The sequence below is a fragment of the Ranitomeya variabilis genome, chromosome 4, assembly GCF_051348905.1.
Source record: "Ranitomeya variabilis isolate aRanVar5 chromosome 4, aRanVar5.hap1, whole genome shotgun sequence".
Lineage (NCBI taxonomy): Eukaryota > Metazoa > Chordata > Amphibia > Anura > Dendrobatidae > Ranitomeya > Ranitomeya variabilis.
The window spans coordinates 428,854,428-428,879,651 of NC_135235.1; the positions used below are offsets into that span (position 1 = coordinate 428,854,428).

Consider the following 25,224-nt stretch of genomic DNA (forward strand, 5'->3'; position numbering starts at 1 on the left):
CAAGAGCCAACAATCTGCGGAAACAGCAACGCTAAAAAACAGTCTTTACTGCTTCACTAGATACTTACACAGGTGTATCATGAGGCTGTCACTTTACAGGCAAAGAGTGGGAACGATGACAGAGTAAAATCTAGTTTTATTTAAAAAAGAGCCGGTTCACGAGCCGAAAGAGCCGGCTCTTTATAGTGAGCGGAGCCGAAAGAGCCGGATCACCAAAAAGAGCCGGACTGCCCATCACTAGCTCTCAGCGACTGCACGACTGCAGCTCGCCCTGTGTGAGCGGTCACATGGTGCCGCCTCATTAAGGTGATGAATATTCATGAATATTCATCATCTTAAATGACCGTTACCACCTGACCGCGGCGCTCACACAGGACGAGGACGACGGTGCAGTGCTGCGCAGGGACAGAGCGAGGTGGAGGATTCCGTTCCTCTGCTACGCGGTGTGTGAGCCTGTGAGGTGACTCAGGTGAGTATGAATCATTCCAGCCAGGGAGGACGGGGGAGCCGGCGGGGAGGAGGAGGTCTGCGGTGGACGGCCAGGACGGGGAGCCATGCCCATGAATGATACAAGATGGGACTGGGAGCGTCGGGGAGCCGGCGATGAGCCACGCATGGGGGGGGGGCGGCGGGATGAATCATTCCAGGCAGGCAGCCAGGGAGGATGAAGGGAGCCGGCGGCGAGCATGTAGGAGGTCCGCGGTGGACGGGGAGCCATGATACAAGATGGGACTGGGGAGCCGCGCCGGCGATGGGCCACGCATACGGGGGGGGGGGGGGGGGGATGGGAGATGAGCCAGTGCCTGAGCCACCCATGCATACATAACGTATTCTTGTCATTAAGGGAGACAAACTGCTCCCAAAAATATGAATCGTGCCACTGGGCGTGGCTTATTAGTATGGGCGGGGTTATTAAAAATGGGCGTGGCCAAAATTCCGGCGACTTAGAGGACCTGTTGTTAAAAATTTGAATCCCACCCCTGCCTGTAACCGATATAACAAACTCTCCTCCTCCTCTTTGTAGTCCTGGTTTGTACAACACATGAACTGGATGTTAAGAATATTTTTCTCCCTCCATTTGAGGAGTTGCCTGGGTGATAAGATTTGGTGTGAATACGGCCTCTGGAGGCTGGAGCTGCCGGCCTGTCATCTGCTCTGTAGTCACCGTCTACCCCTGGTCATTCTCAGCCCTAACAAAGCTTCTCCTCTGTCCTCTCCTGCTTCTAATACTCTGTAACATAATAAATAATACCGTAATATCTAGCAATCATGGATTATTTGGTAAATATAGACCTCACACTGTTAGACCACAACAGGGTGGATTGATTTAAATCACGCCGATTTAAATCATGATTTAAATCACGATTTAAATCAAAAGATTTTTTTCTATTTAAATCGGATCGATTTAAATCATGATTTTAATCATGATTTAAATCACTGATTTAAATCAAAAGGTTTTTTTAATATAAATCACGATTAAAATGAGAAGTGAGAGCAGTGCGCATGTGCGCCCATAGTTACACGGACGAAACTAGGGGCAACGATCTAACGCCAGGGTGAGGGGGGGACCCCAAAGTAAGTAAAAATCTTTTTTGTTTTACTATATGGCAATAGGTAGGTGTTTAAAAGCAGCATGTCTTAATTGTATAAACTATTAATAGCCTCCACATTTTGTTCATACTGCCCCTTTAATTCCACACTTCTAGCTTGGTTTCACTTTTGGTTTAGTTTCTTTTTCCATTCAGTTGACATGCCCAAACTTGTTGGATAGTCAGCATCCTACAGAAACCTCTGGAAGAGCATGGCATTGTGAATGTTACACATATACAGCCTTTATTCTACTGAGTTAAACAACTCAGCTTTATCTCATGATGGAAGAACCTTTGGATGGTAAAATATTTTCCTCAAAAAGCAGTTTATTGAAAAAAAATCCGATTTAAATCAAAAAAATCCGATTTAAATCAAAAAAATCCGATTTTTTTGATTTTTTTTAAAAAAACATTGATTTTTATCCACCCTGGACCACAAGCTGAGCAGATCTGAAATCAAGATTTTTGAACTGACACTGTAATAGTTTTATTTTTTAAAATATGATCCCATCACGATCCCAGCTTGTATTTTGGTACAGATGTGAATAGGAGCATAGCAGGCACATGTGCAGTTTTTGAAATTTTTAAATTAAACGTTTTTTTCGGAAATGCGTTTTCAAGTTTTGCGCTTGCCTTCGCATAGGTAAAATATTATCAAAGATACTCTTGTGACATATCTGGTGAAAGCCTGTACAATTCTGAGTAGAATGGTGTTTATTTTGTTTCTCTATCTCTTTTCTAGCCTGCGTTATGGGGAGAAATGTAAAGGCAGGCAACACCGAAATTCGCACTTTTTCCGAACTTTGAAAATCAATAAAAAATTTTAAAAAAAATCTAGAATTTTTTTCTTCTTCACATTTTGCATTCTCTGACACACTATTACCAAATAACAAAATCTCAAAAGAATTAAAAATATAGTGGTAAAAATCATTGGTTCACTTGACATGAAATGACCCCATAGCCTCCTATATACAGTGAGAGACCCATACATACATACACATACACACACACACACACACACACACACAACACACACACAGTGTCAGCCCCACATAGCCTCCTATATACAGTGAGACCCATACATACACACACACAGTGTGAGCCCCACATAGCCTCCTATATACAGTGAGAGACCCATACATACACACACAGTGTGAGCCCCACATAGCCTCCTATATACAGTGAGAGACCCATACATACACACACACAGTGAGCCCCACATAGCCTCCTATATACAGTGAGACCCCCACATAGCCTCCTATATACAGTGAGCCCCACATAGCCTCCTATATACAGTGAGACCCATACATACACACACACAGTGTGAGTCCCACATAGCCCCCTATATACAGTGAGATGCATACATACACAGTGAGCCCCACATAGCCTCCTATGTACTGTGAGACCCATACATACACACACACACAGTGTGAGCCCCACATAGCCTCCTATATACAGTGAGAGACCCATACATACACACACAGTGTGAGCCCCACATAGCCTCCTATATACAGTGAGAGACCCATACATACACACACACACAGTGTGAGCCCCACATAGCCTCCTATATACAGTGAGCCCCACATAGCCTCCTATATACAGTGAGAGACCCATACATACACACACACACACACACACAGTGTGAGCCCCACATAGCCTCCTATATACAGTGAGAGACCCATACATACACACACAGTGAGCCCCACATAGCCTCCTATATACAGTGAGACCCCCACATAGCCTCCTATATACAGTGAGCCCCACATAGCCTCCTATATACAGTGAGAGACCCATACATACACACACACACACACACACACACACACACACACACAGTGTGAGCCCCACATAGCCTCCTATATACAGTGAGAGACCCATACATACACACACAGTGAGCCCCACATAGCCTCCTATATACAGTGAGACCCCCACATAGCCTCCTATATACAGTGTGAGCCCCACATAGCCTCCTATATACAGTGAGAGACCCATACATACAAACACAACCATGTGAGCCCCATATAGCCTCAATCTATACAGTGCGATCTCCACAGAGCCTCCTACATACGGTACATCCAAATATCCCAAACACATGTATGAAATGTTGTGAAGATTTACATCATTGTCATAAATGGAGTTAAGGTACCGTCACATTAAGCGACGCTGCAGCGATAGCGACAACGATGCCGATCGCTGCAGCGTCGCTGTTTGATCGCTGGAGAGCTGTCACACAGACAGCTCTCCAGCGACCAACGATGCCGAGGTCCCCGGGTAACCAGGGTAAACATCGGGTTGCTAAGCGCAGGGCCGCGCTTAGTAACCCGATGTTTACCCTGGTTACCAGCGTAAAAGTAAAAAAAACAAACAGTACATGCTCACCTGCGCGTCCCCCAGCGTCTGCTTCCTGACACTGACTGAGCTCCGGCCCTAACAGCACAGTGGTGACGTCACCGCTGTGCTTTCACTTTCACTTTAGGGCCGGATCTCAGTCAGAGCAGGAAGCAGACGCTGGGGCACGCGCAGGTGAGCATGTACTGTTTGTTTTTTTTACTTTTACGCTGGTAACCAGGGTAAACATCGGGTTACTAAGCGCGGCCCTGCGCTTAGTAACCCGATGTTTACCCTGGTTACCAGTGTAAAACATCGCTGGTATCGTTGCTTTTGGTGTCAAACACAACGATACACGGCGATCGGACGACCAAATAAAGTTCTGGACTTTATTCAGCGACCAGCGACATCACAGCAGGATCCTGATCGCTGCTGCGTGTCAAACTAAACGATATCGCTAGCGAGGACGCTGCAACGTCACGGATCGCTAGCGATATCGTTTAGTGTGACGGTACCTTTAGAAGTTTACAGATCAAAGGCTGGGGTCACTGGATTACAGCCTGCACCCTCCGCTGTGGACAGGTAATTTAACCCCTTCATGACCAGAGGTATTTTCGCTTTTGCATTTGTTTTTTTTTTTTTTGCTCCTCTTCTTCCTAGAGTAATAACCTTATTATTCGGTCAACATGGCTATGTGAGGGCTCATTTTTTGAGGGACAAGTTGTACTTTTGAACCACACCATTGGCTTTAATATATTGTGTACAGGAAAATCTGAAAAAAAATTCCAAGTGTGGTGAAACTGCAAAAAAAAGTGCAATTTCACAGTTTCTTTTTTTCTCTATTTTTTGTGATCTGGGGCTGGGTCAGGGCTTGCTTTTTGCGTGCCGAGCTGACGTTTTTATGGATACCATTTTGGTGCAGATACAATATTTGATTGCACGCTATTGCATTTTATTGCAATGTTGCGGCGACTAAAAAAAGTAATTCAGCCATTTTTAATTTTTTCTTGTTGCGCTGCTTAGCGATCGGGTTAATTATTTTTGATATTGATAGATCGGACGATTTTGAATGCGGCAATACCAAATATGTGTATATTTGATTTTTTTTCTGGTTTTATTTTGAATGGAGCGAAATGGGAGTGATTTGAACTTTAATTTTTTTAAACATTTTTAAAAACACTTTTTTTTTAAACTTTTTGCATGCTTCAATAGTCTCCATGGGAGACTAGAGGCTGCAGTACTTCGATGGCCTCTGCTACACACAGGCGATGATCAGATCGCCTGCATGTAGCAGAAATACTCACTTGCTATGAGTGCCGACCATGGGGCGGCGCTAATAGCAATCTGGCTATGACAATCATAGAGGTCTGCTGGAGACCTCTGGTTGTCATGTTGACCCATTGGTGACCCGTGATCATGTGACAAAGTTACCGTTTAGCGTAATTAGCGACGCGCTTACGGAAAGCGCAAGTTAAACACTGCTGTTAGAAATTGACAGTGGCATTTAACTAGTTAACAGCAACAGGTGGATCGCTATTCCACCACCGTCTGTTGTGGGCACATGTCAGCTGTATAGATCAGCTCTCATGTGCCCTGAAAGGTGCGGGCTCAGCGCTGGAGCCCGCACCAAACAGGGGGAAGTCCGACAATGGCGTACTATTACGCCCGATGTTGGAAAGGGGATAAGCAGGTTATTTGATGGAGAGCAGACATGGAGTGTGTGTGAAGAGTAATTAACAAGTAGCCAACAGATGATGGAAGTGCAAACTTTGACTGTGTGTATCCTCATTATCAATGAAAGGTACCCTTATGGGCAGAAATCTTCACCTTGCACTGGCAGAACTCACATGGCAATGGAAGTACAATATTTTCCACACCACATCTACAAAATCCGAGTTTGACACAATCGATTGATATACGCATGATCGGAGAGCATATTCCCATCTGTGGGTAAAGTCGAAAAAGTTTTGGTAACTGAGAAATGAACAGGAAAGAAATATCTCTTTATGAATATATAATATTCATGCGTGATATGGATGCTTAAAGGATGTTCAGTAGGATGATGACAACTGTATCGTTTCTCTAGGAGAATCTGGGGGGAAAATACGACCAACAGCAGAAATATGGCCTAGAACTAAATTAGAATCAAATCTAATCAGCCGTACTCCACTTATCACAGCTAAGGAAGCAGTGATGGGTCTGGCTGACCCCTTTATAACATCTCATCTACTGAATTTCAAGGTCAGACCCCAGGAGAAGCAATAAGAATTGCAGAGCTGTCCATATTTCAAGCGGTGTTCTACTTCACTAGCTGACATTGATCCAATTCATAAGACGTATTTGTATTTTAGCCCTTTTATTTTATACTGTTTTTACTTGTGTATTTTTATTATTTAATCTTTTGTAACCCTTTTAGGCACTGTCCTTTTTTATATATGAAATCTAAAATTGAATATATCTGTTCCTTGCTGCTTTATACGTACCCACAAACCCTGAAGAGCGATAATATAGCTTGGTTGGGTTATGCTGTGCATGTCAGAGTGCAAAAAGCATGCCTATCAGGTGCTTGGGAAAGCTGTGTGGCCCAGTGCAGGCATCTCGCTGGGGTATCAAAATGGAGAGTGGGGGCAGCGAAAAGTGTGGTGTAGGTGTGAGAACTGGTGCTGGGGTGCGCTTAGCTACTTGTCGGCCAATTGTGATAGGCGAGTGGACGAGTGAGTGTGGGAAGCTGAGCACCCCTCTACTGTAGCATTCAAGGCACGTGTGTCGCGAGCAAGTGGTGTTTGTGACAAACTGGTGTTAGAGGTAGTGAGGTTGATGACAATCATGTTACAACATCTAAGTAATCCAGAGAACGCAGATGGTGGGGTGGGGAATCAGGCCTCTGAGCTTTCATCAATTAAGAACCATAAAACTTTTTCAACTGGCTAGCCCGATACCAAACTTTTTCTTTCTTTCTTTATGCACCATACTAACAGTCATGCTTCAACAGCTAAATCCACATTCTGCCAGTAGAATTTTATTTCAAGCCTTCAGAGGGTAAGATCTAAGCAATAAGATGTACTGGAGAGACAGGATTTGCAGCATTTAATGAGACAGCAAGTCGCTATCTCATAGAGATAAAAAGAAGGAGGGCCAGGAGACCAGAACAACAGCTAGTATAGTCCGGAGCTTTCCATCATTATTGCGGCGTTGGGCGTTCATACAAGTGTAAAGAACAAATTCTCCTAGAGTCAGAACAAAGAAACAATTCCTCCGTGGAACAAGAGACCCAGATTCACAACAATGGACTCCGATAAAAGGGTTATTGGAGGTGACCTCAAGCGGTATGCACCGTAATCATTATGATGACTATCAACTGGATTCATCTCTTTTATATCATCATTAACAATTATTTTCTTTAAGTATTACCTAAACATTTCCTAAACTCATCTCATACATAATCAATAATATCTCTGTAGACAACAACCCCCTATTTTTTTTTTTTTATAGGGGAGTTCTGTAATCAGGTTCATGCGCTAAAAGACAAAGCAGAAAATAGCTCACTGCGGAGGTCACGGCATTACACATGGGCATACATATTGACCACTGTGGGTCTAAGAACAAATGTGTCTCCTTGCAGAGAGTGCCAAGTGATGTATGGACAAAGTCAATAAAAGGTGGATTCTTTAGGAGCGCTGGATAGGTAGCCCTAGTGAGGGGAGGGCGCACAGTCCCCCCGCAGCTCCAGCCGAACACCTCCAAAGGAGGACAGAAACAGGAAAAGAGTGAAACTCGGTCAAAGGAGCGCCAAAAGGAAACTCTGACACCAGAATGGGGTTAAGCCACAACGCGTTTCAATGGAAGTACCATCTTCATCAGGTGGACAAATGTCCACCTGATGAAGACGGTACTTCCGTTGAAACGTGTTGTGGCTTAACCCCATTCTGGTGTCAGAGTTTCCTTTCGGCGCTCCTTTGACCGAGTTTCACCCTTTTCTAAGTGATGTATGGAGACTTCCTGGTCATACAATGTTCCTCTTGGAAGTTAAATATAGAAATATGCTCTTCAGAAGGAAGAGGACTTGATCTCTGGCGCCACCTATTGGATGTAGTAATTCTAAAAAAATCAATATTGACCCATTAATGAGACTTGCCACATGACTATAGGTAAGAAGCCAAACCAGAAACTCCATTTGCAGACATGTCTTTCGGTGTTGCCAATCCTCAGTGCAAAAGCAGGAGATCTGATTTAGCTAGGTGAGAGGACTCTGACTGGAGGTCCAAGGGCAAATATTTCTCATTGCGGAGAGTGCCAAACTGGAGTAAGAAGCTCCCTGACAACTGTGTAATGCTTCATTCCCCAAGGCATGACTGCTTTTATCACAATGCCGGTACCTGGTAAAATTAATGATATTTTAAGAGAGGACAAACTATCTACATAAACCATGATCTAGCTAAAGGTAGAGGGTCCTTGATTAACAGGCACTGTTAGATCTCTGAGCACAACTGTCTCAGTAATTACTTGTGTTCACCGAGTAATCGAGTGCAGTTAATAGATTTGCAGGATCCTTGCTTAATGGTGGCCACATCAGTAGTCTGTGGCTGCTAGACCCTTCCAACGTATTATCTGCAAGCATCCCCGCTGTGTCTTCTGATTATTAGGCCTAACGATGATGATGTGTTGGGCATATTAATCAGAAGAGGAGGCAGAGATGCCAGAAGCTAGTACGGGGTTTCAATGGCTCTGGTCGAGCAGACATGAACTAGAGTCCTGCAAATCCTTTTGATCATCTTTACAAAATAACAATCTTGGTAATCTTTTCTTAGTACTGTGCATTGTGCTGTTCCTCATTTACGGCTCCTGGAAAAGTATGAACAAGTTGATAACTGGTTACCTTTCCTATTGTCAATGGGATACCTTAGGGCGCTCATAGTTCATACTGCCAAGATGAATGGTCCCACCAAGTTATATGGGAGAAGCACAACGCAGAGCTCTCCATCAGTATTATGGAGATAGGAATTTATACAAGTATTAAACAATTCATTCTTCTACTGTCAGAACAAGGAAACAATTCCTCCAAGGAAGCAGACTAACATGGTGAATCCATGTCAGGAGGGTGGTGAATGTGGTGTCATTTTGTCTTTAGTTGTGGGGGCTCAGTCCATTTATTTCATGTAGGTCTGGTAATACTAACCTGCAGCACACTTTAGTTTGGTTAGCACAGACTGCGTCTGACTGTCTCTTTCTCCTCGTTGCTGAAATACAAAACAAAAAGAAACCGGAGTCAGAGACGTGACATGCCTGGACTAGTGTAGACTTAAAGGGGTTGTCCGGCCATGGGGACTTTATTTTAATCATTTCTGCAGTTGGGTTTCATTAATAATTTTGCACCATTTACCTTCCATTGCCCTCTGTATTACACCGTGTTTGTGGCTGTGAATCCATGAGTCCGCCTGCTAGGATTATGGGACACTTAGCTCTTTATTGGTGCCAAAGAAATCATGTTTCCCTGTATGATAATCTAGGATCCTGCTTCCATTCTGCCAAAGGAACATTTGTCAGCACTGCTGATCAGCCAAGGCCCCATCTTGACAACTGTACCAACTGGCTTAGATTTCTTAGGACATCTTCCTATTAACCCTTTATTTGCAGTACAACCCATAATCTTTTCTAAAAAGTACTACAAAAAAATCCCAAAATGTAGCTGCTTTTAACCCCTTAATGACCGCCAATACGTCTTTTAACTGACCTGAGATATAAGAGACTAGTATCCCCATACAGGTGACAATCCAGCAGCTGTCGGCTGTACACTATAGCTGACAACTTGCGGCATCAGCCACGATCAGTGTTTGCACCGTCCAAATCTGTTTAACCCCTTAGATGCTGCTGTCAATAGTGGCTACAACATTATAAATGGTTAACAGAGTGTGGCTTGTCTGTCTTTATCCCAACTGGTGCCCTCAGATCATGATTTTGTGGTCCTGATGTTTGTGATTGGCAATTCATGACCAAATAGCGGCCTTAGAGTCTGCCGGCTCTTGTAACCTGTTCAGAAGTTAGAGGCATTTAGGTGATAAAAATGCACATTGTCAGTCGTGTCATGTCACTTTGCATTAATTCCTGAAAAGCAACTGAAGGGTTAATAAATTACCTGACAGCAGTTTTCAATATGTCAGGGGGTGCTGTTTTTAAAATGGTATCACTTTTGGGGGTTTCCAAATATATGGGACCTCGAAAGGGACTTCAAACATGGCTAAGTCCCTAAAAAATTTTTTTTTGCAAATTTCCTTGAAAAAATGAAAAATTACTGCTACATTTTTAAACCTCCCAAAATGCTAACAAAATAAAACAACATTTTATAAATGGTGCTGCTGTAAAGCAGACATGAGGGAAATGTTATTTATTAATGGTTTGCTGTGGTATGACCATCTGGATTAAAGGGATAATCATTCAGTTTGAAAATTGCTAATTTTTTTACATTTTTCTCAAATTTCTGATATTTTTTTATAACTACACACAAAACATATCGACCTAAATTTAACATTATCATAAAGTATAATGTGTCACGAAAAAACAATATCAAATTCACTGGGATTTGTTGAAGCGTTCCAGAGTTATTACCACATAAAGTGACACTGGTCAGATTTCAAAAATTTGGCTCCGTCACTAAGGGGTTAAAACTAGCTGGTGTGTAATATTTCCTAAAGCCAAAACATCTGTCAAGAATAAAGTCACCAAATGGTAATTTTACGCTTCATGCACCCCACCATATATGCATACCAAACATATCAGGAGCACATGGATGGAGCTAACACAAGTGCTAAGTCTGCTCCACACAGTGCATGCTGGGAACGCCGCTGTTTAACCACTTGGATGCAACAGCAGCAGCTACGTGATTAGATCTTTGGGGAACTGCATTTTCTCACCCATCGGCCTCAACCTGTAACATGATCATGGGGATCTGGTGTCTAAAAATGGCAGTCAGGTGCCTGCTTAAGGAGCCTGTCACCAAAGTCCCAATACTCTTATGACACCCAGTGTAGTGTGAAAATATTGTATGGTACAAGCAATCAGATGATCGCAGGTTTATAGAGACCCTGTCAGCAGGATTTTACTATGTAAATTACACAGTGCTAGATTAGTGCTGTAATACTGATACCTGCGGTAAAGAAATTAGTTTTGTGGTTCTTGTGTAATTAGTGTTTCAAGTTTTGCTGTAATCAAGTCTTTGTGCATTGGGCGATCTATGGCAGTCTCTTTTTTCATGGCTCTAGCACCTCCGTCTGCCTCCTGATCCATCAGTGACCTGCCTCCCATTTTAGATATTGCGCCTGCACAGTCCTTCATTTTGTCTCAAAAAAAGAAAAATTAGGTCTCCCAAAAAATGACGCCACATGCGCAATTGCATCTAAAAGTCTATACTAATTCTCAGTCAGTGAATGCACAGATGATCATTTCTGCTGCACATGGCGGGGCTTGCAGCCCTGCTATGTGTAACACAGGCGATCAGAAGATCGTAGCTTCAAGTCTCCTAGGGAGACTATTGAAGGAAAAAAAAAATGTTTAAAAAAAAATACACATATTTGGCATCATTGTGTTCAGAAACGTCAGATCAAATCTAAAAATTAATCCAATCAGTAAACAGTGTAACAAAAAGAAAAAAGGAAAAAAAAGCCAGAATTACATCTTTTTGGTCGCAGCAACATTGCAATAAACTGCAATAAAAAGCAAACATCGTTTCTCTCCCAAAATGGTATTAAAAACATTAGTTCAGCTTGCAAAAAATAAGCCCTCAACCAGCCCCATATCCTAAAAATGGAGACAATACGGTTATCGGAAATTATTTTTTTTATTTACAAACTTTAGATTTTTGTTTTTCACCAAATAAAATAGGGATTTTTGTGTACTCACCGTAAAATCCTTTTCTCCGAGCCATTCATTGGGGGACACAGACCATGGGTGTATGCTGCTGCCACCAGGAGGCTGACACTAAGTATTACAAAGAAAGTTAGCTCCTCCCCTGCAGTATACACCCCTCTGTTGGCTCCCAGCTAACCAGTTCGGTGCAAAAGCAGTAGGAGATCAATAACAACATATAAGCGTATAGCATGTCACATTATATATGAGAGTATAACATATCAAATGATAAAAACAAATACAACTAATAATAGGAGGGAGCTGTGTCCCCCAATGAATGGCTCGGAGAAAAGGATTTTACGGTGAGTACACAAAAATCCCTATTTCTCCTTCGCCTCATTGGGGGACACAGACCATGGGACGTCCCAAAGCAGTCCCTGGGTGGGGACAACATCAGATCAGGCCGTGTAACCGCTACTTACAAGTGCGCCAAGGCGGCCTGCAAAGTCCGCCTGCCCAGACTCACATCTGTGGAAGTGTGTGAATTATAGTGCTTCGAGAATGCATGCGGACTGGAGGAATTCGCAAGCTTGCGGTCGTGCTTGCCGACGCCTGGTGCCTAGAGCCCTGAGACAGGGAGATAGGCTGACATCTAGCACGGAAGGACTCCTGGATGGTGAAAAGAATCCACCAGGCTAACGTGGCCGATGAACACGGCTAAACCCTTCCTGTGACCGTCGGGAAGCCTACTTACCATCGAGAAGCCCAAGCAAAGTGTCCAACCTTCGGAAGGACGCCGTCCTCGATACGTACCCACTTGGAGCACTCACTTCTTCCAGATTATGGAGAACCCATTCCGTTGTGTGGACTGGAGCCGAAAGAGATGAGAGGACGATGCCCCTGCAACAGTGGGAATACAAAACCACCTTGGCAACGAGGGAAGGGGATGGCTTGAGGGCAACGATGCATTGATGGTAATAAGGAAAAAAGACTGAAAAGCTCTGAAGACTCATCAGGATGACAAGAACGCAGAGAAAAAAGGGGGGTGACGTTCCCTGATAGTAAAGTCTTTCTGGATCGAAAAAGGAGTCTACTGTAAGATCCCCAGGACCATTAAGGTCCCCCAGATCTAACGGTACGCGGTAGGGAAGAACTACAGGTGAAGGCTCCCTGCGAGAAGGTCCATATTTCCAGTTTTGACGAAATAAGACGGAGAAATACTAGTACCGCAAGCGAGAAAACCTGACATGGTCAGTGCGGGTCTCCTGGGATCACTGGAGGCCTTTTCTGCTTCCAAAAAGATCTCAAGACGTAGTGGAAGAGGAGTTATGGAAATTGGTACCGTGGAAGAAACGGAGCATGCACTGCGATGGACTTGGATCTTGAAGCCAAACCATGAACTGGAGTACATAGGCGTTCAGCTTGGACGCCATCCGACCTACATCTGGAGTACTCCAGTGAAGGCAGATGTGAAGGAAGACTTCCGAGTGAAGTTCCCACTCACTTGAGGAGAAAACCCTGACGGCTGAATATGTCAGCCGCCCAGTGTTCTACTCCAGGGACATGTACTGTTGAGATCACCGAATGATAGATCTCGGCCCATCAGAGAGTGCGAGGTACCTCGGCCATGGCGCTTGACTGTGGGTACCTGCGAGATGATTGACGTATGGCACAGCCGTGGCATTATCCAAATTGAAGACGGATGGTTGACCCGCCTAAGGGCAGTGGACCTGCTGTAGGATTAGCCGTACTGTTCGGATCCCCAGAGAAATGATCGGGAGAAGAAGACGGGCATTGGTATCCCTAATAACCATTGGACCAGAAGAAGGCTCTGGATGAGGAAGGAACTTAGAGACTACCTTTTGAAAGCCTGATTGACCTGCTGAAAACGAGCGGAGCAAAAGAAAACTACTTCCTTTTTCGTCTTATTGCTCAGAACCCTCCTAGCTAATTGAATGAACCGAGGGAATGAGTGATCAAGTGCACAAGCTCCGTGTTGAAGGGCCACGACCTTGACTCGAGAGAGAGAATTACCATCCTTCTTGTGCAGGATCATCGTCAAAGAGGATCTGCTGGGCTGGGAATGAGGAAAAAACTTGTCTAAGTTTAGATGCTAGCCCAAGTGAGAGGGTATTGCAAGTGATATAGACGACTTAGCGTAGTCCTTGTAGAGCGGCTAGAAAGTCGACCGAGTAGGGCAGGACGACCATGTTTCTAGGGTGCAAGAAGCACATGACAACTGCTATGAGCGTTGCGACCACTGTGGTGCGGTAGCCAGGCTGAAGGGCGAGGTCGTGACTTGAAAATGCTGTTCGCGAATGGAAAGGAGAAGAGATAATTGTAGAGGGGAAAAAAGTAGGCATGTGAGGGTAAGAAAACCGAATGTCGATGGATGCCAGAAAACTCCACTTTTTTTTTTTTTTTTTTGTTGTTGAATGGCTGAGCGGAGGAACTGCCTCTGAAAAAGGAGGGCTTTGTCAAAGATTGTTAGAATGGTTTGAGGTCCAGGAATGATCATACTTTTCAATTTCTCCTTCGTGAAACCAAGATCTCTTAGATCTAGACTGTCCAGGACAATGCTTCTACTGCTGGATGGGTCTGTAGAAAAAATACGATCCCTTGTTAGTCTCCCGCTCAGAAGATTTGATTTGAATTGAAGTAGATAAGGTCTCTGACCAGGAGACTATTGGTCAAGCAACATCATGTGGCGCTAAAGAAGGGTAGAGCGCTGAACCCGAAGCCACAAGACGGAACGAACCAGATTTGCTATCTGACCGTCTGTGGTTTTTTAATTGATGATACATCGGGCAGGGATACTGGTAGGTATACCACAAGAAATTCCACCCGGTTAGACTGCCAAGTGGCAGAATGCGGGGCTGCAACCAGCAGGCCTCTTGCCATCTTCGTGCAGAGTAGAAAATTAGGAACCTTCGATCCACCATTCTGTTAACAGGGAATTGGAGAGGAATCGTCCGCTTTCTTGCATCATCCCCTAAATTGATACAAAGGGGGGTGCTCGGACGCCAAAGATGTGTGCCTCTGTACATCCCCAGAGTTGAGGTCCCCGGGTGGACAGGGCAGGTTGTTTGGCATAAGGCCTGGATGCAGAAGAGGATACATGGAGGCGACACTGCATGTGTTCGTCTGTTGAAGATGTGGGGGGAATCGGTGCCCTTAAAAGGACCCGTCGCCCATAAAAATCAGACCAGGTATGGCAACCTACTTAGCGGCTTCTGTCCAGTGAATTGCTCGTCGATTTGTTGATGGTATAAATAGGAGAGTCCCTCCTTTTCTGAAGCTCTTGCAATCCAAGGCAATATGCGATCCATATTCAGCGTTGTTCTCAACAAATCATGGGGGAGAGATTAGGAAATGAAAAACTTCCGTTTTGCAGACGCCTGTACGTTTTTCTAGAACACTTGCGGCCCCTGCTAGCGGACGCTCCCATGTAGGAGAGGGACCATGTATCTCGGTCCTGCGAGCACTCCGAGCCACAGAGGGTTCACAGAGGGATTCAATCTCTTGGACTGAGAAAACCATGGGTTGCGGTTAGGGGATGAGTGGCGAAGGCTCCTGAGCTCAGTTAGGGTGACCAGCTTCGGATTGATGATGTGCCCTTAAGACCAGTAAATACTGGTCATGCGCCTTTAAGACCAGGGAATACTGGTCGTGCGTCTTTAAGACCAGGGTATACTGGTCTTGTGCCTTTAGGAGGAGGGCATGCTGGTCATGTGCCTTTAAGAACCAGGACAAACTTGTCATATGCTTTGAAGACCAGGGCATACTGGATATGTGTCTTTAAGTCCAGGGCATATTGAACACGTGCCTTTAAGACCAGGGCATACTGGTCATGTGCCTTTAAGTCCAGGGCATATTGGTCACGTGCCTTTAAGACCAGGGCATACTGGTCATGTGTGTTTAAAACCAGGTCATACTGGTCATGTGCCCTTAAGACCAGGGCATACTGGTCATGTGCCTTTAAAAACCAGGTCGTACTGGTCATGTGCCTTTAAGACCAGGGCATACTGGCCAAGTGCATAAGACCAGGGCCTACTGGTCATGTGCCTTTAAGACCAGGGCATACTGGTCACGTGCCTTTAAGACCAGGACATACTGGTCATGTGCCTTTAAGACCAGGTAATACTGGACATGTGCCCTTAAGACCAAGAAGTACTGGTCATGCGTCTTTAAGACCAGGGGATACTGGTTAGGCTACGTTCACATTTGCGTTGTGCGCCGCAGCGTCGTCGCCGCAACAAAACGCATGCGTCGTGCGGCCCTATCTTTAACATTGGGGCCGCATGGCGCCGCATGTACATGCGTTGTCATGCGTTTTGGTGCGTCGTACGCCGCATGCGGCGTTAGGGCGCACCTGTCAGGGCGCGGCAAACGCAACATGTTGCATTTTTTTTGCGGCGCTGACTTTTAAAAAAACGCATGCGTCGTGTTTGCGTCGCTTTTGCGTCGTCGATGCGCCTTTTTTACCATTGATTTGTATTGACAACGCAGACGACGCAAGTACTTGCGTCGTGGTGCGTTGTACGACGCATGCGTTTTCCAATAAATATGCAAAACATTGTATAGATTTTGGGGGGCGCATGCGGCGCAAAACGCAGCGTTTTTTGTTCAAAACGCAACTGCGTTTTTGTTTGCGTTGTGCGTTGCGGCGCCGACGCTGCGGCGCACAACGCAAATGTGAACGTAGCCTTACGTGCCTTTAAGACCAGGAATACTGGTCATGCGCCTTTAAGACCAGGGCATACTGGCCATGTGCGTAAGACCAGAGTATGCTGGCCATGCGCCTTTAAGACCAGGGAAAACTGGTCACGTGCCTTTAAGACCAGGAATACTGGTCATGCGCCTTTAAGACCAGGGCATACTGGTCACGTGCCTTTAAGACCAGGAATACTGGTCATGCGCCTTTAAGACCAGAGCATACTGGCCATGTGCGTAAGACCAGGGTATGCTGGCCATGCGCCTTTAAGACCAGGGAAAACTGGTCACGTGCCTTTAAGACCAGACAATACTAGACATGCGCCTTTAAGACCAGACAATACTGGACATGCTCCTTTAAGACCAGACAATACTGGACATGCGCCCTTAAGAACAGACAATATTGGACCTGCGCCTTTACGACCAGCCAAAACAGGACATGCGCCTTTAAGAACAGACAATACTGAACATGCGCCTTTAAGAACAGACAATACGGGACATGCGCCTTTAAGACCAGACAATACTGGACATGCGCCTTTAAGAACAGAGAATACTGGACATGCGCCTTTAAGAACAGAGAATACTGGTCATGCGCCTTTAAGACCAGACAATACTGGACCTGCGCCTTTAAAACCAGACAATACTACATGTGCCTTTAAGAAGGGAGAATACTTGCGCGTTTAATGCCTTGATGTAGAGTGGCTGTGCCCCCTTAATGCTAAAAATCGTTGCCTCAGTGTGAGCCGGCCGGGTGAACCAAGATGGCCACTGTGAGCTGCAGAGTAGATAAAATCTCGCAGAGAGTGAGAAGCGCCAACTCGGGGGGCGGAGCGACGGACACGATGCTGAATAGGCCCAAGCCGGGGCCTAAATTTCTGTAGCAGGCGGGCGACACCAGCGGGGCGTTTCAGGAGACTTCCGGGATGCGGCCTACACATCGGCCGAAGCCAGGGGCTAAATTTTTGCAGCCGGCCAGAGCGTTACCTCAGAGAGGTGGGCCACAGGAAAGTGGCTGAGGCTGCCTGCGCCTTTATGGATATCCCTCTGAAGATGGATCCACTCACCATCGTTGCGCGTCCCGGCATGGAGCACCCGCGGATGTGGGTTTCAGCGCTGTTCTGTGCAGCGTGGACGGTGCAGGGATAAACCTCAATCCATCATCCGTTTGTTAGGGAGGAGGAGAGGAACCGTCCGCCTCCTTGTACCATCCGCTCTTAATAGTGGTGGTGCAGTGGGGGCTGCTCGGACGCCACATTGGATTGTGCCTCTGAACAGCCGAGGGTAAAACCTGGTGGTCAGGGCAGAATGTCCGGCAATAGGCCTGGCTGCAGAAGAGGATACTGGAGGTGACACTCCAGTGCTCGTCTGAAAAGGGAGGGGGGAGATCGGTGCCCTTGAAGGGGCCCGTCGCCCCTAGAATCAGCTCAGGCAGTGGCTTCCCACGTCGCAGGAGAGGATACGGAGAGGTGAAACTCCCGTGCTCGCCTGTTGTTGGTTCGGGGGAGATCGGAACATGAAAGAATCCGTCGCCCCCTTCGTCCGGTAAAAGGTAAAAGTAAAAAGATTCTTTGGGTCTGAATAGCAGACCCGTCCGTGTGCCTCCTACGGACACTAAGCAAGAACTGGTTAGCTGGGAGCCAGCAGAGGGGTGTATACTGCAGGGGAGGAGCTAACTTTCTTTGTAATACTTAGTGTCAGCCTCCTGGTGGCAGCAGCATACACCCATGGTCTGTGTCCCCCAATGAGGCGAAGGAGAAAAGAAGAACCTATACAGGTTTTGTATCTACGAACTTGTAATGACCTGGTTGTGAATTTTTTTTTGCAATTTCACCACACTTCCAGTATGCTATATAATAAAATAAATGGGGTCGTTCTAAAGTACAACTCGTCCCGCAAGAAAAAGGCCCTCACAAGGCCATATTGACAGAAAAATAAAAAGTTATAGCTCTTGGAAGAAGGGGAGCAAAAAAACAACAAAACAAAACAAACAAACAAAAAAAACAATCTCAAGGTTGTGAAGGGGTTTCTTCACTGCAGGTATCACTTTAATCAGTCTTACAGCACTAATATGGCACTGTCTGTAGTTTACATAGAAAAATCCTGCTGACAGGTTCTTTTTAAAGGGAATCTGTCAGCAGGTGCTTGCAGCTTTTTTGTTACATTTTTCAGGATTCCAAAGTTCAGCTTTGCTTCCACCATTCAAGAATGAACAATGCAAGGCGTTAGGCCACCAATGCAAAACATATTTGATACCATAAAACATTTTTGGAAAAAACGACAATTTGATCAAATTATTTAGTGGATAAAGATTTTTAGGTCTGAAAAATTAGTGACTACTCTGAACAAAAAAAGTACACTATTGCAAAAGGTAAAAACAGAGGGGGAGATTAATTTTTCAGACATGGTTTACCCAAGACATTGGCAGAGCATTTTGTAGGTCAGGCATTGTTTACTATCACTCTTTGGTCAGCCATTGAGATGGTCAGATATTGTTCAATTTCACACATTGGCCAGACATTCTTTACTTTCACACATTTCTCATGGGAACGGGGCTTTTCTTTTTTCCTCCTCTCAGAACCCTTTTTTTCGTCTGAGGCTCTTTCTAGTATGTCGTCCAATACTGGATCAAACACTTGGAGACTGGAGAAAGGAATAGAACACAACTTGTTCATTTAGTGACTATCCCCTGACCGTGTTTTAAGCCATATAGCTCACCTTACAGTACGAGACTGCCCCATTCTTTGCAGCAACCTGTTTGATTCTGCTTAGCGTCCGCCATAAATCTTGTAGCCAGTTTGTGTAAGGGAATGGATTTCAGGATGTCATCTCCGGATGTCTTCTTCCTAAGATGATCCTCTACCTCCTCTATCCATAGATTTATGGATCTTGCAACAGAGGTAGCAGCTATGTTAGCTGTAATAATTGCTGCTGAAGTTTCCCAAGTTCTCTTGAGTAGCCCATCTGATTTCCTTTCCATAGGATCCTTCAAACATGAGGAATCCTCAAGGGGGATAGATGTCTTCATGGCTACTCTGATAATAAGGATATGTATGAAGGGAGATTGGAGAGTCCCCTCAACTTTCATCATATATCTCACTGCATGTAGGAGCGCATCTGTGTTTTCCCAAGAGAAAAGATATTTATTTTTCTCTTCTCGTAAGTTTGGGATAAAACCTTCCCCTTTCCTCCTGTTTAGGGTCAGTATAGTATGACACTTCCTCCTCATCTGAACTTGACTCGATCTCCCACTGCGGACTTTAAAGGGAACCTGTCACCCCCAAAATGGAAGTTGAGCTAAGCCCACTGGCATCAAGGGCTTATCTACAGCATTCTGGAATGCTGAAGACAAGAAGAGGACGTCATTGTAGAAGATGGGAGGCCCCGGACCGGACCGTGACGCCCATTAGACCGGACCGCAGCGGGAACGCCCCTGGGTGAGTATAACCTAACCTCTTTTTCACATCTTTCAGGATACATCGGGGGCTTTTCTACAGCATTCCAGAATGCTGTAGATAAGCCCCTGATGCCATTGGGCTTAGCTCAAATTCCATTTTGGGGGTGACAAGTTCCCTTTAAGGCCTAGGCACAGCCTGGGAGGAGTCAAACGAAACTAACTGTGTAACGGAATTTTGGACGTCTTCTCTTATTATGGCCATCATATCTGTCATGAAGGAGGAATGCTCTTCCTTTAAGACTTTGGCAATACACTCCGGGCATAATTATTTTCCATATGTCTCAGGCAGTTTTTTTCCCCCTTTTTCTGATATGCTGATGGGGCCATAGACCTTTTAGGAAAATCTTTATCCTAAAGTGGGTAAAAGTTTACATAATATCAATGTCAGGTAAAATAACCCTTAGTAAGCGTGACACTCCCAGATTACTCACTTGCACCAGGGACTCAGTAGGGGTATCAGAACGGCCAGTGTTTTGTCCCTCCATTGCTGTCTGTCTAAATGCACTGGTAACTCAGTTCCCCTCTGGTAGTACCCTAAGTAGTACTATTTCACCTGTCTTACATCTGAATTGTCAAAAAGGAGCTTCTCATTTAATTAGGTCTTGGCGCTCTTTTATTCAAAATCCCGGAAGTGTGGTCCATGCTGCAACGCACGCCAGGTACTAGAGGTTTGCGCGTCATCCAATCTGTACACCGGAAGCGCCCAGCATACCAGTGTCTTGAGTGAGTACAGCAGCCGAGCACAGGAATGGCGCCATGAGCAGAGAGCTTCCCTCAGGGGAAAGTGGCTAAATCTAGGAGCTCCAACTGTGCTGGCCAGGTTGAAGGACCCCTTGTTCAGCGAGGTGTCAGCCCTCAGACTCTGCTGCGGGAGCAAGGAGAGATGTGCGGACCCCCCACCCCAATCCTCCCGTGTCCGTCAGTCAGGAGCTCTTGCTCAACCGACAGGTGAATTCTGCTCTTCTACTCCATGAGTGCACCCCCTATGCGTATGTCCTTGATAGTGACAAGAAAAATAGTTGGTAGAGGGATGGGCTTTTTAACCTTGTGTGTGTTCCTGTCATTATCAAGGACATGAAGGACTATCTCCTGATGGTGCTGTCAGGATTGATGTCCTGGAAAACATGGCTTTTAATCTGCATAAAAAATGCAGCAAAAATGCAATGTTTGAACATCGCCGAATTAGCCTTTGTTTTCCCTGCCCGAAATAAATATTTTCAATAAGTCCTAATAAAAAAGTAAAATATTGATTGATTTCTACAGCTCAGATGCAGACTATGGATATCCATGGTAACAGAAAGAAAACATTCGTTGGAGAGTAATCCTGCAGCCTTCTATTTCTCCACTTGTTCCCTACTTTGGGTTAACATAGGTTTGCCAGGACAGGTAGAATGTAATATGACTGCAGAATTAGACTTCTAAGAATGTCTTTGATGTTTGTTACCATAGACACATACATATATGCATACAGGCTACTTTTTTTTTTTTGCAAAAGTGGACAGCGTCTGTAATACAATATAGACCATGTCAATAAAGACACTTGTTTGTATGCCACTATAGGGGCTCACCTCAGCAATCTCCGGTGTGGACTCCGCTTTACTGACATAGCTGAGGACGTGAGACCAGTTCTGGAGATACACGCTGACCTGCAGAAGTAGAGAACAGAAGAAATGGATCAAACTGTAATCCTGGCTATAGAAGACACTAGCTCTTGGAATGATGTCAGAATGCAAAGGAAATGTGAATGGCATAGACCATGGCATGTGGTCACCTTGATAACATTCAAGCACATGTTGATGACGTGCTTAGCACTGGTACAGTAGTCTCTAGCGCGGGAATAGCATTTCAGTGCGTTGCTTAGGTCTCCACAATCCAAGTAATGATCCCCCAAATCATCATGGCCCCTCCTGGAAAAATAGGAAAGTTTCAACAAGAAAGTCGTAATACAAGCCTAACTCGTTTCTGCATAAACATACATTATAGACAAACACCAAGACTGGGGTTATATGATGACTTTTGACCAAGACACAGGTGAAGAGGCCAGATAAGAATATATGCTGCTGATACATATCAGCATAATGCAAGTGAATAGAGCCACATTGCGAGACAAGGTACTGCAACTAGTAAGTCACGAAAAGGTAAAACTAGTTGGATTCTTTTGCAAGTTGCTTGCCGCAATATCTTGTGTGTCGCAATGCGACCCATTCACTTGCATTACGCTGTAGTGTAGCAGTGATCTTTGGCCAAGCCCCCTGTGTGGTGCCCAAAGTCACTATTCTGGAGCACCGCCTAACTGATTGATGTGCTCCTTCATGGATCACATTATCTTTCTTTACTGTGCTACTACCTAATGCTTTCTTTGATGGAATTCCCCTTATAATTCTTCAGGTCAGTGTCCAATTTTTCCAGTTTCAGAAGTGCTTTTTTACGAGTTGCCTCCACCCAGGCTGTGTCCAATGGAGGAGGGTCCAGCGAGCCTTCGGGCAAAGCATCCGGTACATTTTGCAGTTCCCTGTACAAATACACAATGTGAGTGCTGAAGGTAGGAAATACTACAGGGGTAGTGAGTGCATGAGTGCAGACAGGGACAATAAGCAGAACATACAGTTAAATGGGCAGAAAAGGGGTGTACAAAAACTGTAGAGGAGTTATGAGACAGAGGATACAAGGGGATGCAGACAGAATGATCTTTTTTTCTATAGCCAATGTAAAGATACGTAAAATTGAAGAATACCAATTTATAAATAGGGACTCGGAGAAAAATAAAGGTGCTAGAAGGGAGGATTGGAGACTCTCACGACAATCTTTATCCTAATCACCTTGATGCCTCCGTCAACTTCCGATGAATCTCCTCATACACGTCAACATTAAAAGTTCGCTGTACAAACGATAGAGCCATTTTTAGAGCTTCAACCCGCAGCTGAGGGCACCGATCTGCAATAAACTGCAGCCTCTCAATACGCATGAGGCCACTGTAGCTGGAAGCATACTGCTCCAGGTCCTGAGGAGACACAAAAACCCACATGAGGAGCAATTGTGGAAGTGCACGAGTGTGTAGGGTGATTATTTTTACAAACTCATTTCTGTGATGATTTTGCTTCACCTAATGTCAGTGGTGGCAAATTTAATATGATTACTACAAGACTGGCTCCTCCACTGGAGATAGACACCTAGGAGGCCGCACAAACCAATAAGCAAAACCAATTCTGCATTATTCTCCAATACAAGAACTATTTTTTATTTTTGTGTAAAATTGGAGGTGCATTTTAAGGCTGGACATGTTGCGAGTATACACATACCAGGGTAGGGTTTTCCACCAAATAATTGATATCCGGGACATTCTGCTGGTCATCCTGGGGGTCGGCATCAATCTGCATGGGTTCGACAGCCCCCTGGTGGTACAATACAGAATGAAGTGATGTCAGGAGCTAGGCCATACTTCTGCTGACATTATTGACAATGCAATGGCTGATTTGTACATGTACGGGCACAGCTAGACTGAGCTTTCTACAGGTCCTTCTGTCCCTCCCTGATACCTCAAATAGTGCGTAGTTGCATTGGCCGGTGCTCAGGATCCATTCTCCGGAGGCACCCGGCATGAAGTCATCTGCCCCTGACAAAGATGGTGAGCTGGAGCTACTCTTCAGTTGTTTCTGACTGTCTGAATTCTCCGACATTGACCCAGAGCTTACCTGCTGAAAGCAAACACATCTGTAACATTCTTCTGCTTGTACTACTGAAGGCACCATATACTTAAATGGTAGGGCTGGACAAATTTCTGGCATCAGTGAGGCTCTCATTTTTTGTGGTCCATGAGAAAAAACAGTCCAACAAACACAGTTACCATAAATATTTTTTTAAAGACAATGGCTATCCATCTCCTTGCATTTCTCAAGTCCTGTTAAAGGAATAATCCATAAAAATAAAAAAGGTGCTTAAAGAGAAGCAATCATCAGAAAATTACCAATTTTGAACCCAATTCCAACATGGCTATTTTCCAATTTTGTGTTTTTGTTTCTCCTCTCCTCCAAGAGCCATAACTTTTGCTGCATGTAGACTGTCATGCCGATGCACGGCAGATTTTATGCTTTGCATTGCTACATGTCCACCCTTATTAGGCTCCAAACAAGGAAGCAATGTACACTACAATGAGAGAAATCATCTTTGTGGCAGCTTTCTGCTCAGCTAGTAGGCAGGAACCTGGACAGAGGATCCCCCTGGCATTAACTCAGAGGTTTTCACAAAAAGTGACTACTGAGCTACTCAGGACAGCCTATCTTACACTCAAGTGAAGTCACCGTCAATTTAAGTGCTTGGAGACATATAAACCATAACCTAGTTTTTAGTGTTGCTCCATCTAGACAAAGCTGAATCTGGTGAAAGATTAATAGTAAAGGGTTTATCCAGATTCCCCAAACTGATAATCTATCATTACAGGCTGTTCATACATGCCTGAGATACAGCGGTGATACCAGGTATAGCAGCACTGTCCCATTCAAGTAAACGGAGAACACTGCAATACCTTGTGTCCCCATCTGAAAAATACATCACAAGTAACTGCTTGCAAACCCATGTAACACTATAGAGGCAGCAGCTCCGTGAGGACTGAAATGCCAGATAACCTCTTTACTAACCTAGTAAGAACAGTGCTGCTAAATGTTGTGTTCAATAGTAAGAAAGTCACTTACAACTATGTGTTGCCACAACAACCCAAAAGGGTCAGCCTGTACTATATCTTGTAAAAATAACCAGTTATGTTCAAACATATAAAATTTGCTGCAGAGCTGGCGACTGTCCCACACATCACATTTGAGAGGGGATATATTTTACAGATCTGGTCGTTTTTTCCTAGCACTGCTAGAAGTGACTGACAAGTCTCTCAGTATGGGAGAGACCTGTCAATCACTTGCTGCAGTGCTAGGAAAAGCTGACTGAGGTGGATTTGGGGAGGGGGAGATGGACTAGTCCCGTCTTCTGCTACGGTCCCTAGCTGGACCTGTAAATTATACTCTCAGAAATGCAGGAGCATTATACCTGGCTTTAGTAGTGAAGTCAGGCTCTGCCAGGCTGTCAACAGCTTGGGCAGCATGAATCAAGTGAGAAGTTCCCTTTAAAGAAAACCTGTCAGGAGATTCATATGGCACAGGCATGATCCCTAGTTTTCAAATGGGTGTTTTACTATGAAGTGAGCAGGGAATGGGAAAAAAAGTCATGTGGGCTGGTGGATTGTTCAGTGTCTGGCGGACATGTCACCGATCGTGCCAGGGACCTCAGAGCAAGGTGAGGGCCTGTGTGCTGAGC

General features: G+C 44.9%; 1 protein-coding gene across 7 annotated transcripts in view; it reads right to left on the reverse strand.

The window, feature by feature from the left end:
• The window catches only part of GPS1 (G protein pathway suppressor 1), a 47,183-nt gene that overhangs the window by 20,836 nt on the left and 1,123 nt on the right, over positions 1–25,224 (reverse strand). For 3 of the 7 annotated variants that reach the window (XM_077251403.1, XM_077251401.1, XM_077251402.1), the window contains exons 2-7: positions 23,223–23,315; positions 22,743–22,924; positions 22,271–22,435; positions 21,695–21,830; positions 21,492–21,569; positions 9,094–9,154 (exon numbers count right to left, since the gene is read on the reverse strand). In XM_077251403.1, the coding sequence (XP_077107518.1) occupies positions 9,094–9,154; positions 21,492–21,569; positions 21,695–21,830; positions 22,271–22,435; positions 22,743–22,924; positions 23,223–23,315 (715 nt within the window). Of the gene's footprint in view, positions 1–9,093; positions 9,155–21,491; positions 21,570–21,694; positions 21,831–22,270; positions 22,436–22,742; positions 22,925–23,222; positions 23,316–23,459; positions 23,619–25,224 lie in introns of all 7 variants that reach the window. The other 4 variants (XM_077251398.1, XM_077251399.1, XM_077251400.1 and 1 more) reach the window with 2 other exon arrangements.